Below are 13219 nucleotides of genomic sequence, written 5' to 3' on the forward strand. Positions count from 1 at the left end.
AGATGAGTTTGTTTCTTCATGGGAACAGATTTGGAGAAATTCAGCATTACATGACTTGCTCAGCAATGGATCCTCTGCAGTGAATGGGTGCCGTCAGAATGAGAGTCCAAACAGCTGATAAAAACATCAGAATAATTTTTCTAGTATTTAACCTTTTGAAACGTCATGTACCAATCGAAATTACTATTAATCTTAAAAAAATATATAGGGTCCAAAACAAGTTCATCAGCAAAATCTGTGAAATGCTGTCAGTTATCACAGTCAACAGGATTTGTACCTCACATCATAAAAACATGAAAACCTTACAATAGAAATCTATGGGACAAGACACATCACTGGGACAAATATGAAACCAACAGATTTTACATTTAGATCATCATTCAATTTGGTCTGTTCTTTACATGCACAAGTCATACGGCCCATTTTTATCATTTGTTTGCGTCCAGAAAAAAAAAACAAGTTGTGCAATTCTCTAAAAGTTCTGCTTTTGTGTTCTAGAAGAAAACGAGAGCAAGTAGTCTAAATGATGACATTTTTGGGTGAACTATCCCTGTAACGTGTACCGAACCCAAAACATTCCTTTCCGACACCTATATTTTCCAGCACAGCTGTTGTTTACTTTCAACCAGGACAGAGTTCATCCAATCTCACCCACATTTAAACAAGAGACAAACACGCTGCAGCTCCAGCGAATGACTGCTCGCCTCAGAGAGATCGTGTGCACTTCTGCACAGACTGTGCTGCTGGCGGGAGCCCAAACAGTATTAGTGCCACGCTAATGCGGCTAAATGAAGCGCGGGAAAGCTTATTTATGTTTGCTTTGTCGGCGGAGGAGTCTATTCTGTCTTCCTAAGGGTAGAGAATAAAATACCACGTGACTTACAAACCTTGATAAAAAAAAAGAAGACAAAAACACAACAAAATTCACTTTAACTAAAATGGAAATTATAAAGAAAATGATTATCCTTCAGAAATCATTCTAATATGCTGATTTGCTGCTCAATAAACAAGCATTATTATTTATTATTATTGTTAAAAATGTTGCTCCTTCATATTTTTTGTGTGGAAACAGTGACCAGTGATTTATAAATAGATGATAATTTGTAAACTAGTTATGCAGACATGAAATCATCCTTAAATAGGCTACCTTTAAAATATTTCTACAATTAAATATTCATTTGAATACTTTAAGTTTGTAATTCATGTTGAATGAACATGTTGAAGCTAGCTTGCAAAAGACTTCATAGCAAGAGAGCGGGATAACATCTCCTCTTCTCAAGCAGGGTAAATTGAAAGCAGGAAGGCGAGCGCACGAGGAGAGACGGGACCTTGGCCAGTGTCCAGCTCTATCAGCGTGACGTAGTCGAGGGAGCGCAGATCTGCCGTACACACACACAATCACTCCAGGCTTACAAGAACACATGAGTCAGTACCAGCTACTATAAATCCATGTCCACGCGGAATGATCTCATTAAACGCATGATTAACAGCATGATTAATTAAAAATACTGCACTGTAACATTTCTATGCCCACTGCTGGATAATCATAGTAGGCCTACTCAATGACCTCAAAACGCTGGAAGACAATAGGCTGAATCTCAAGAAACCTGCCATGAAACTTCTTGAGAAAGGCATATTTCACCTCCAAAAATAGGACATTTTCATTTTGAGGAAAGAAACAATTTAGTATAGATTTTTTTGTGACTGTCGTCATGACACATTCATGGGACATTTTCACCAGTTCTCATTATTATTATGGAAAAATATATTGTTGAAAGACTACAAAAAGTAAAAAAAAAATAATAATAATAACTTTTCAGTTATTATAGTTAACTAAAACTGAAACTATACCATTAAAAAAATTAAAAAAATACATTTAAAAAAATACATAAACACTTGATGTACTAAAATAAATAAACAATTAAAATATAATTAAATAAAAAAATAATAAAAAACTATATAGACATGACAAAATGTTTTACTAAAATTGAAATGAAAATGGAAAATATAAAAATAAAAAACTGATTCTCTAGAATAGTATTTCACTGATACTAAAATAACACAAATTAAATGTGAACAAAAGATCAACTTTCATGAAAATAATACTGAAATGCAATAAAATCTCACAAAAATGAAGAAAAGATCCTAGACAAATTTATCTTATATATATGCTATTATGCATAATGGTAGCATATATATAATATAATATATAATATATATTTAATGAATAAATACATTTGTTTTTAAATGAAGATATCCAATCAATAGACAGATATCAATTTGTTTGGAAAATGTGCCTTAAATAGGCCTTATTTGTAATGCAAAATATAATTGTATTTCTTCCCACTGAAATCTGCCCTGCATGTGCATGTTTTCATCAGATCCATCTGTTTAGGCACAAGCCTAAATACTTAAGACACACACAAGATCTAAAACACGTTTTGTCACATTGATGGGAGGGTAGAGCTTTAACGTCTAAAACAAAAAGCTTCATTCAAGAGTGGATAAACTTCCATCACACCAGGAGCGCTTTATTCCCACAGCCACATGTGAAACATAACAGGCAAATATATCGCTCCTAAAAATAGAAGCATCAAAGTCCATGAGGCAGATCATGCATAACAAGCACTGTTTGCTCTGAAGCCCTGATGGCGCTTCTTTCATCATCTGCCTTGCTGGAAACGGTTCACCTGTGCAAAGACAGATTTCACTGCAGAGCTGGAGCTCAATCAGCAGCACACAACTATGAATCTCAACCATTCTCACATTTCTTCTGCCTTAAAGAGATGCCTTAGAGCCAGTGTGAAATACAGACGCTATTTACTGCACCATTCATCGGCGTATGTTATTCCAGTGGCTAGTTTTGTTTCGTCCAGATTTAAGTCCATCAAATGCGACCCAACACAGTACCAGAATCGTTCAGCGTACAAAAATAAAAATGCCCTTGAAGTCAAACACTGAGTTTTAAATCTATCATTCACAGGTCCAACATTATGCAAAATTATTATCAAAACACTAGCTGGCTGAAAAATTGAATTTATAGTTCCAGTGTTTCTAATATCTCTAAATGGCAATGGTTTCATGCTTCAGCTGGTAATAACTCACCGCACAAAACACATTAAAGTTTATCCTCACTAAACACATTTAATGCTGCCAGGGTTGTCCTTTCTTTTATTTTTCATATTTCTATTTATGGTTTGTCCATTTGGCATGTAATTTGACTAACGTATCAAGTGACCAAAATATGGTAGATTTAAGTCATTTAAAAATAAACAAAAATGCCCTCAAAATCAAACTTTGAAATGGTTTGAAGATACCATCCAGAAGCCTAACAACATGCAAAATTAACAAGACATATACTTAATAGGAACATTGGAAAATGTATGTCTTTATATAGTTCTTGTGTTTTGAATTACTCTAATTTGTCTAATTTCTATCAAGAGACCAACATATGGTAGAATTAAGTCATTTGGGGGGCGTACAAAACTAAACATGCATTAAAAAGTCAAACACTGATATGTGTTAAAGGGGTGGTTCATTGCTATTTCGCTTTTTTAGACGCAAACTAGAGGCGGTTTAGCCAATCACAACACACTGGGCTAGCTAACCAATCAGAGCCCATTGCCTTATTCTGAGGGAGGGGCTTCATAAAAGAAGGAAATGATCAGCGCTTTTCTCAGAGAAGGGACAGAGTGATGTGGAATAAATGTAAATTATGTGAAAAATAATACGTTTTTTAAACACATTAACACATGTTAGACTGCACCCCACAGGCGGAGGGTGAAACAACTCCAGGAGGTTTTTAAGGCTAAAAGCAGTCAATGTATTAAACATCATAAACCCGTCTTTTTAGGCAAGAACCAGACACGGGTGTCATGTAGGCTAAAACAATGTTTAATGGGACTGAATTTGTATTTAACGAGATTACAATTTAATAAAAACATTAGAAATTGATAATTATATAACGTTTCCTTTCCACGGTTATTCAGACAGCGAATAAATGATATATAGAAAGTGGCATTACTAACATTGATCTATGGCGGCGAGTTTAAGCACTCTAAAAAAAAAAACTATCATTCTAATCACTGAAGCTGTATACACTGTGAAATGAATCTCTTACACTGCAAACAATACTTTTAAAGCTTAGCTTTTTTGTCTTGTTTCCAGGCAAAATATCAAAAAATTCAAGTCAAAATTAAGTGAGTTTTTGCTTTTTGCTTGTTTTCGGTTTGAAATAAGATTATTTTGCTTACCCCATTGGCAGATTATTTTGCTTGTTTCAAGCAAAAACTCACTTAAATTCGACTTGTTTTTCTAAAAACAAGATAATAATTTTTACTTGATTAGAAAATTGATTTAAGAATTTTTAGATATTTTGGCTGGAAACAAGACAAAAAAATCTAAGCTAGAAAAGCATTTTTGGCAGTGTACTTACATTGTACATACATCTGCGCTTTGTTGTTTATGATGAGAGAATTCGCAGGAGTCTGGAATTCAGTCAGCGAATGAGCGCCACTCAACAAAACTGATGAGTTTGAACGATAACTCATCTGAACGCCTCTGATTGGCCATTGCATTCCTAAGCTCAACAGAATTGTGTGTGATTGGTTAAAATGTGCAACACTGTAAAAACGCCTAAAATGAAATACGGTGCAACATGAGCAGATCTTAATTTAATGCCGCAATCGACACTGTCTATTCATATTCGCTTTTTAGCAACAGACATAATAGATTTAATTTTTGCCCAGTTTAGGGGCATTTTTGCCCCAAGTCCCCATGGCCAACACATGCTCCGCCTATGCTGCACCCCATAAACACAATCAAGCCTAGAAAAAACCAGTAAACCACCCCTTTAAATCTACCATCCAAAGGCCCAACAATATGCAAAATGATCATGAAGAGACAGGCTGAACAGGAAAATTGGAAAATGTATGTCTTTTAGTTCTTGTGTTTATAATATCTCTAAATTTCAATGGTTTAATGCTTTCAGAAAGCAATGATTTACCACATAAAACATTAAAGTTTGGCATAAAATGTTTATCCTCACTATACCCGTATTTAATGTTGCTTGGGTTGTGTTATCTTTTATTTTGCCTATTTTTATTCATGGTTCGTCCTTTTATCAAGTGAACAAAATATGGTCGATTTAAGTAATTTAAAAGACAACACAACACTGTATCAAAATTATAGCTACAAAAATGCCCTCAAAATCAAACACTGAAATGTTTTACATCTGTCACCCAGAGGCCAAACAATTTGCTAAATTTTGATGAAGACACAGGCTCCTGTGTTTGTAATTAATCTAAATTTCTATGGTTTAATGCTTTCAGCTGGCAACAATTCACCACACAAAAAAACATAACAGCTCGGCAGAAAATGTTTATCCTCACTAAATCCATATTTAATGTTGCCTGGGATGTATTTTATTTTATTTTTTTCCATAAATGTATTTGTGGTTTGTTCATGTTGGCATGTTATTTGACAAACTTCTGTGAAGTGAAAAAAAATATGGTAGAGTTTAACCAAAGTATGGTAGAGCATGTCATTTAAAAAGTGAACCAACACAGTACCAGAATTATTTAGCTACAAAAATGCCCTCAAAGTCAAACATTAAAATGTATTAAATTGACCATCCAGATGCCCAACAATATCAAAATTATTAAGAAGACATGGGCTGAATAGGAAAATTGGAAAATGTATGACTTTATAGTTCCAGTGTATCTAATATCTCTAAATCTCCATGGTTTCATGCTTTCAGCAAGCAATAAATCAACACACAAAACACATTATGGTTTGGCACAAAAAAAAAAGTTTATCCTCACTAAACTCATATTTAATGCTGCTTGGGTTGTAATTTCTTTTATTTTGCATATTTTTATTTCTGGTTGGTCCATGTTGGCATGCTATTTCAATAATGCGTCCAAAATATAGACTGACGGATTACTTTTGACATCAACATCAAAAGATATGGTAAGTGTTTTCCTTCCTTTTATATCTACATAGTGATATTTCAAAGAACAAAATACTTTAAGCTTTCATCAAAATATGACCACTTCCTTTTTCCCACTGACATCTCTGGACCAGATAAATAACAGCCACTTTTCACAAATCAATACATTCCCAAAAGGATAAAATCAAGTCCTGCCCTAAATTTTTTTGTCTAGCTGAATATCCTGTTTCACTCAGAAATGTGTCTCATAACAGAGGTAAGTCTTCAAATGAAGAGGAGCTACTATAAGACTTCAGAGTGCTCAACAAAGCTTTTTACAAGTCATTTGAGCCATTAAAGTCTAAAAATACAGTCCTGATTGAATGAGAATGGCTGTAATTGTAATCATGTACAGTTGACAATTTTAACTTACATGAAAAGACTGAGAAAGAAAGCTGTATTTAGGGCCCGTCTCTTTACAGGAATGAATCTGAAGAATAACAACGATAGAGTAATCACGACATCTCAGACAATTGACTCATATACTCTAGGGGAAAGGCCATAAACAGTCATTTTTTTTGGACAAATAAGCAATACATTTTGCATTAACCACTAGACTGTACATTTCATTATCAAAATTAAAGGCCGCAGGCAGATGTGCGCAAAAAAGGCATAATAACAAATTAAAATGGGCTGAACATTGTGATTTCTTGTCCTGGTCATTTGAATAATAGATAAAAGAAAATGGACTGAGAACGAGGCAACAAGTAAATTGCATTACACATCGCTCACCTCCATTAGCTAAATTAAACCATTTCTGAAGATCTGCCATAAAAGAATGGAAAAGACAACATTTCACTGACTTTCAACAATATTTCCAGTGGATGTAACCTAAATGTAGATGTACTTTCTACCATTTTTTCCGTACCTTACGTCACCCCTGTGACATTTTTATCAAAATATATCTTTAAAGGATTCGTTCAAAAGGCACTTTTCACAGTTGGAAGCTTCTTACACCTCAGAAACACAATGACGGTATTCGGTTTCCCATCATGCAGTTGTTATTCTGCACGACTGCCATTTTCAAAGGGGCATCATTTCCCTTCTAGGCTATTAATACATATTCAGAGCTCTTTTAGTTCTATTAATGATGAGCAAATTCTCTTGGGGAAATTGGGAAGTATATGCACCCTAAACATGAACTGTTAGATCTCAATAGCATATCAAACTTGAGAAGGGTGACATTGTGAAGAAAAACCCAACATAAATAAGATGCAAAAATATTTGCTTAAAATATTTACAACCTCTCCTGCAAAATGCAACAGTCGCATATTAGATAAAGGGCAAGCATGCGTGAAGCAGATTTCAATGAATTACCTGAGTGCCACCGTTCATTCATATCTGATCAGTCACATTCAAGTTTGCTAGTTAAAAGAAACCGTTGACTTAAAAACGAAAATTTGCTGAAAATGTACTCACCCTCAGGCCATTCAAGATGTTGATGTGGTTTGTTAACTGTTAATTGGAACCAATTTAGAGAAATTTAGCATTACATCACTTGCTCACTAATGGATCCTCTACAGTGAATGGGTGCCGTCGGAGTGAGAGTCTAAATAGCTGATGAAAATATCACAATAATCCACACGACTCCAGTCAATCAGTTATGCCAATCCATGTGGGTGGATTTTGATGTGAGAGGACAACAGGAGATGCACTTTTTTACTGGAGGAAGGGTTATTATGGATTATGGACTCATATTTTGACTAAAAGCTTTACAGTTAAAATACCTTAATAATGGATTTGTTTCTTACAAACATGCAGCTTTTGGCTTCACAAGATGTTAATTGATGGACTGGAGTGGTGCGGATAACTGGATTATTGTGATGTTTTTATTAGCTGTTTGGACTCTCATTCTGATGGCACCCATTCACTGCAAGTGATGTAATGCTAAATTTCTCCAAATCTGTTCTGATGAAGAAACAAACTCATCTACATGATGGATGGCCTGAGGGTGAGTACATTCTGAGCAAATTTTCAATTTTGGGTGAACTATTCATTTAACATGGCTCCATTTGCCCCTGCTGGCAGAAATGGTAACTACATTATTAAGCATCTTTCTAACCAAACAACTCCAGCAACTGACAAGTTGGATATGCTGAGAGAGAAGCATTGCTGTTTGTGCGTTTCAGCTAAACATTTAGGGGCATGTTCTCCTATTACTCTTGAACAACATGATGCAGAAACATTAATAATATCCTACAGTCACAACATTGCTAAGCAGAAATTTTCTGTCTGATTGGTAACGCCTGTCATTTTAATGTCGCCAACAGCAATGGCTTTTTGTCTGACATTTCAGGGAAGAGGAAAACAAATCACAAGGCTGAGGATAAGATGTCTCATTTTAGTCCTTTCATAAAAATACACATGTACTGTACACTTATACTGCGCACCATCACTCACTACAAGCTTCAAACAGGCTAAAGTGGTTTCAGTGTTAAAGAAAATAATCTAAAACACATTTTGATAAACACAGATAATGTCCACAAGATAGGGTAGGGTCTAAAAATGTGATATCAAGTTAAAAATCGAATATTTCAAAACTGGAAAACAGTTCCGACTTTCCGAATGAAAGAAAACAAAGGAAATGACAAATTCTATTGTTAGGTGACTACTTTTCAAAAGTTTGGAGTCAGTATGATTTGTTTTAGAAAGAAATTAATACTTTAATTCAGCAATTATGCATTCAATTAATCAATAGTGGCAGTAAAGAGACATTTATGTTGTTAAATATTTTAAATAAATGCTGATCTTTCATAAAAGATCTGCCTTCCACAAAGATATGAAGCAGCACAGCTGTTTTGATAATAATAAGAAATGTTTCTTGAGCAGCAAATCAGCATATTAGAAGGATTTCTGAAGGATCATCATGTGACACTTTAGTAATGATGCTGAAAATTCATCTTTGCATCACAGGATTAAATTACATTTGAAAAAATATATTCGAGTAGAAAATAGTTATTTTAAATTGTAAATATTTCACAAGGGTGTGTATATTCTGACTAAGATTATTTGCACATATCCTACAAATCTCAAAATGCTTTTTGGACCATCTCAAATCATTCTGGAGAACATGATCATCAGGTTTTCAGAGCTGCTGTCATTAAAGCAAACGACATTATGAAAAAGGCAGCACTTTCACTCATGGTCTCAGACTTTTAGACCCCACTCTACATCCAGCTCCAGTAACGTCTCAGACAAAAGCTTGTCTCTTTAATCGGAAAAAGCCTCATCAGAGGTTTTGGTGTTGTGCCAAAGCATATAATATCCACTCAGAATAATTACCGGACTCAGGCATATTCTCCACATGTTTGTAATGCATATAATACCTCAGAGGAAAAGCGCAGCTCTTTGAAAATGTCCCTGCGGCATTCAGTGAAATCCATTCAGATAGACTCAAAGAGATCTTTCTAAAACGCTAAACTGAAACGTATGAATGTGTTTGTTACATTAAACAACCTGTTTTGCTTTGTACACCAGATCAAACTTGACAAACCAAGCAAATCTGCATTTCAAAGACTGGCTTGTTACATATCTAATTACACGCAGGTAGAAAAAGGGTCAAGGAACCATGGCAACACCTGCTGCAGGCAGACATGCTGTCACCTCCCGAGAAGCACTGCATGCACAAAAGCATTAGTTAACCTGAACTCAAGAGTAACATCAGGAGAGAGTACATACACCTTTTATTCAGAAGCTAAACAGAAGCAATATGAGGAAAAACAAGAGAGCCACATCGAGAAAATAAATGTGCATCCCTAGTCAAAAAATACAGTGTACAGGGTTCCCAATGAAACTTCAATCCTAGTGTTGATCCTAAAGGAAAATCCTAGAGGAATTCTTATTTGATTCTTAGAGTGCTATTTCGAATTTCATAGGTTTCTTGCTACTGGACAATGATAGGTATTAGGTACTTTTTTGTTGGACTATAACATACATTTTGTACAAATTAACTAGAGTTGATTTGGGAAAACCATCAGTCACGATGGTCAAGAAACAAATTAAAGTATTATTTCACTCTCTTTACTTCAATGGCTTTAAGTGTTGGCGGTAACCTCCAATGAATACACTAGGATAACCATACAACTGACACGGCATAAACAGCTGAAAAGAGAAGAACTGCATGTTCTCCTGTTATTCTGGAACAACATGATGCAGAAACATTAATAACATCCCACAGTCACATCACTGCTAAGCAGAAATTTTCTGTCCAATGGGTAATGCCTGTCATTTTAATGTGGCCAGCAGCAGTGGCTTTTTGTCTGAAACATCAGGAATGAAGAGATTATAAACAAATCATGAGGCTGAATATAAGACGTCTCGTTGCAGGCCTTTCGGAATACTTTTGATGTCCAACAGGGACATTTTATCCAGTTGCAAATCATAACAGCCCTACTGGGAATTTTCTGGGTTTTCAATCATGATTCTGGTTCTAAATAATTAGTTCTAAATCATCACACACCGTAACAAGTCAGAAAACAAATGTTCTTTCAGTTTACCTTTTATCATAGGCTCTTTTTGTCCTGAACTTCTTTTTGTTTTGCCTCCTGTTGAAATCCTATAAAACGCATCCTTAATGGTTGGGTGCTTCTCAATTATAAGAAAAGAAATCTCTATGAATCCTGTACACAAGCCTTTAGGATTTTGACTAAGGATTATTTGGGAATACAATCAATCAGGAAGGTCCAAAAAATGTTTCATGTCTACTTCCAGTACGTTTACCTTCTCATTTGTTCTTTTTACCCAATTGGTAACTTCTTTTTGTTTTGTGCCCTGCTGGAATACTGTAAGAAAATCAGGATCCTTTAGATTCCAAAAATTCCAATGGGAATCCTGTACACAAACCTTTGGGATTTAGACAAGGGATGAACTGAGAATACAATCGGTCAGTCAAAAAAACAATTTTGCATGTATATTTAATCCTTTCAGTACGTTTACCTTCTCATAGGTTCGTTTTGTAGTTTATGAACAACTGTAGGGTTTGTTCAGAGCGCAGGCTGTAACCTCCACTGAATTAAAAGTACATTAGGCAACAGCTGGTCCCCGTAATATAGAAATAATCGTGTCGATTCCAAGTTCAGCGTGCCGAATGCGTGATTGTCACTGCAAAACTGCAACTCGGTTCCTCTTCTTTGCTATTTGCTGCTCGCTTCTCCAGGGAATATGTCTTCATAGGCAGGTGGCAACTCGTTGTGAAGCGGGTAAGAAAACGGGTACGTGAGATTGAGCTCCGGATTGGCGGGCGAATAGCCCGGCAGCTCCATGGACGGGTGGCCCCGGCTGTGCACCTCCCCGTCCGCATCGTGCAACGCGTGAAACACCGCCAAATTGATGTAGGACACAGGCTGGAACTCCGTGACCGCGAAGTCGCGCTCCTCATTCAGCACGATCCGCGCGCTCCGCCTCTGCGTCCGGCGTCTCCGGTGACACTGCGCCGTTTGGTAACGCTTGATGATCACCAGATTCATCAGCCCCAGGATGCACTCCAGAGTGTTAAGGATAGTGGAGACCACCAGACCCCGCTGGTACACTTTGAGCCGGTCGCACGCCGTGTTTACATCCACAGAGTCCTGGCAATAGTGCGCGTACTTCCTCTCCACCAGGGACACCGTGTCGCCATCCACCACCGCGCCGGAGAACGCCGTCAGGACCCCCAAAAGAAACACTAAGATCCCAAAGAGGAAGAAATTCGCACACCTGGGCTTGCCCCGGCAAAAGACCAGCGCCACCCCCATCAGGATCTGCCCGAGAGTCACCAGGATGCCCGAGTAAAACGCGCCGGCCGCGGTGGCCAGGTGGAAGTGCGCTCGCACCCTGGAGCCCAACGCGATGCATTTGAATCCCACGACCACGGCGCTCATGGCGCACACGAAGAGCAGACTGCTGGAGACGATGGTGCACAGTCCTTTGCCACTCAGCTTCATTATAATCCTCCTCTGCCTCCTTCATCCTCCTTTGTCCTCCTCGTCAGCTCCTCTGGAAGCGCTGTCAGTTGGTGACATGACTCGCCGGTGGTTGCGCTTCGGTTCTAGGATCTCCGACTCGCTCTTATTAATTATGGATAGGCTCCTTCTGCGGAAACGGCCCCCTAAATCCAACCCAGAGGTTGCGGTCACCTTCATGACCCTGTTGCTCCATCCATCCAGCCCCCTAAGGCGATGAAGCGCATCCCTCGCGTTTGATGCTGGAGAGGGAAGTGTCCTCCCTCTCTCGCCGTGCGTTCATGCAGCACTGAGACCGAACTTGGGCTGGAGGCTGGAGATCAGGGGAAAACGATCCGACCCCCTACTGGTCTCACTTACCAACTACTGAATGTGTCATAAAGGCTCTCGGATTGTTCTTCGTGATGTCACGCTTTTAAATTATCCTCTCAGTTTAAATGTAACAAGGATAACAGCGCGAAATCGTCAGGCGCTACAGAAAAGTATATTCATGACTGGAGCTCTATATACAGCGGGGTCCAGGAGACATCACTGAAAACGCGGGATTTTTTTTCTATTTCAATATCCATTTCAATTTAAACGTATATAGGCCTACCTTAATTGCAATGCAAGTCGCTTTAGATAAATGTAAATGTAAATCTAAAATTTAAAACACATAAATCTAAAAGTTGTCACATAAAATGAAGCAGCATTCTCATACCAGGCTGGATAATTCCTGTTTCTCTGCGTCAGCAAGCCATGGTTTTGTCAAAGGTTTCTTTCCACCCTTTGCCTGCCAATTGGTCTAAAAAAAACAAGCAAACCTGGGAAAAAAAAGTTCATATAGGCTACATTCCTAAAAGCATGTTATTTTTTTCAATTTAACATTAGCCTCAAATTAAAAAATGTCAAATAAAAACATTTTCAGATTTTTGGACCATGTTGTAGATGTAAATGGGTAGTTAATGCACAAACCAACATCACAATTTTAAAGCTGCAGTCCGTATGTTTTGCCTCTTTGTCGCCATCTCTGTTTGAAAATCTGGAATTGCAGCTGTGTGTGGAATTATCTAGTTTGCGTGGGTTGTGAGTCAGCCCGGCTCCAGCGCCTATGAATCTAATGTTCTGAAGAGTATGTGTGGCAGTCAGTCACCGCACCGGTGTGGACATTTACTGTACTTCACAATCACAGATTCTAGCCTACGTCTTGGAATATGACCCACATAAGAATTTTCACCGTATATTGTCATCTGAACAAGTAAGTAACAAGTCTGCCATGTTTGTTCTGACCAACTGAGGAAAAAAGCATTAC

The 13219-nt window shown here is 37.4% G+C and overlaps 1 protein-coding gene across 1 annotated transcript; it reads right to left on the bottom strand.

The window, feature by feature from the left end:
* Positions 1-9742: 9742 nt before the first annotated feature.
* On the bottom strand, positions 9743-12207 carry LOC107589154 (uncharacterized). The gene is made up of 2 exons (XM_016277507.1): positions 10709-12207; positions 9743-10573 (listed from the first exon to the last, which is right to left on the bottom strand). Exon 1 carries the CDS (start codon positions 11908-11910, stop codon positions 11122-11124), a length of 789 nt encoding a protein of 262 aa, XP_016132993.1. The 5' UTR covers positions 11911-12207; the 3' UTR covers positions 9743-10573; positions 10709-11121.
* Between the last annotated feature and the right edge of the window lie 1012 nt (positions 12208-13219).

Source organism: Sinocyclocheilus grahami, unplaced genomic scaffold (assembly GCF_001515645.1).
Source record: "Sinocyclocheilus grahami isolate Dianchi unplaced genomic scaffold, SAMN03320097.WGS_v1.1 scaffold112.1, whole genome shotgun sequence".
NCBI lineage: Eukaryota > Metazoa > Chordata > Actinopteri > Cypriniformes > Cyprinidae > Sinocyclocheilus > Sinocyclocheilus grahami.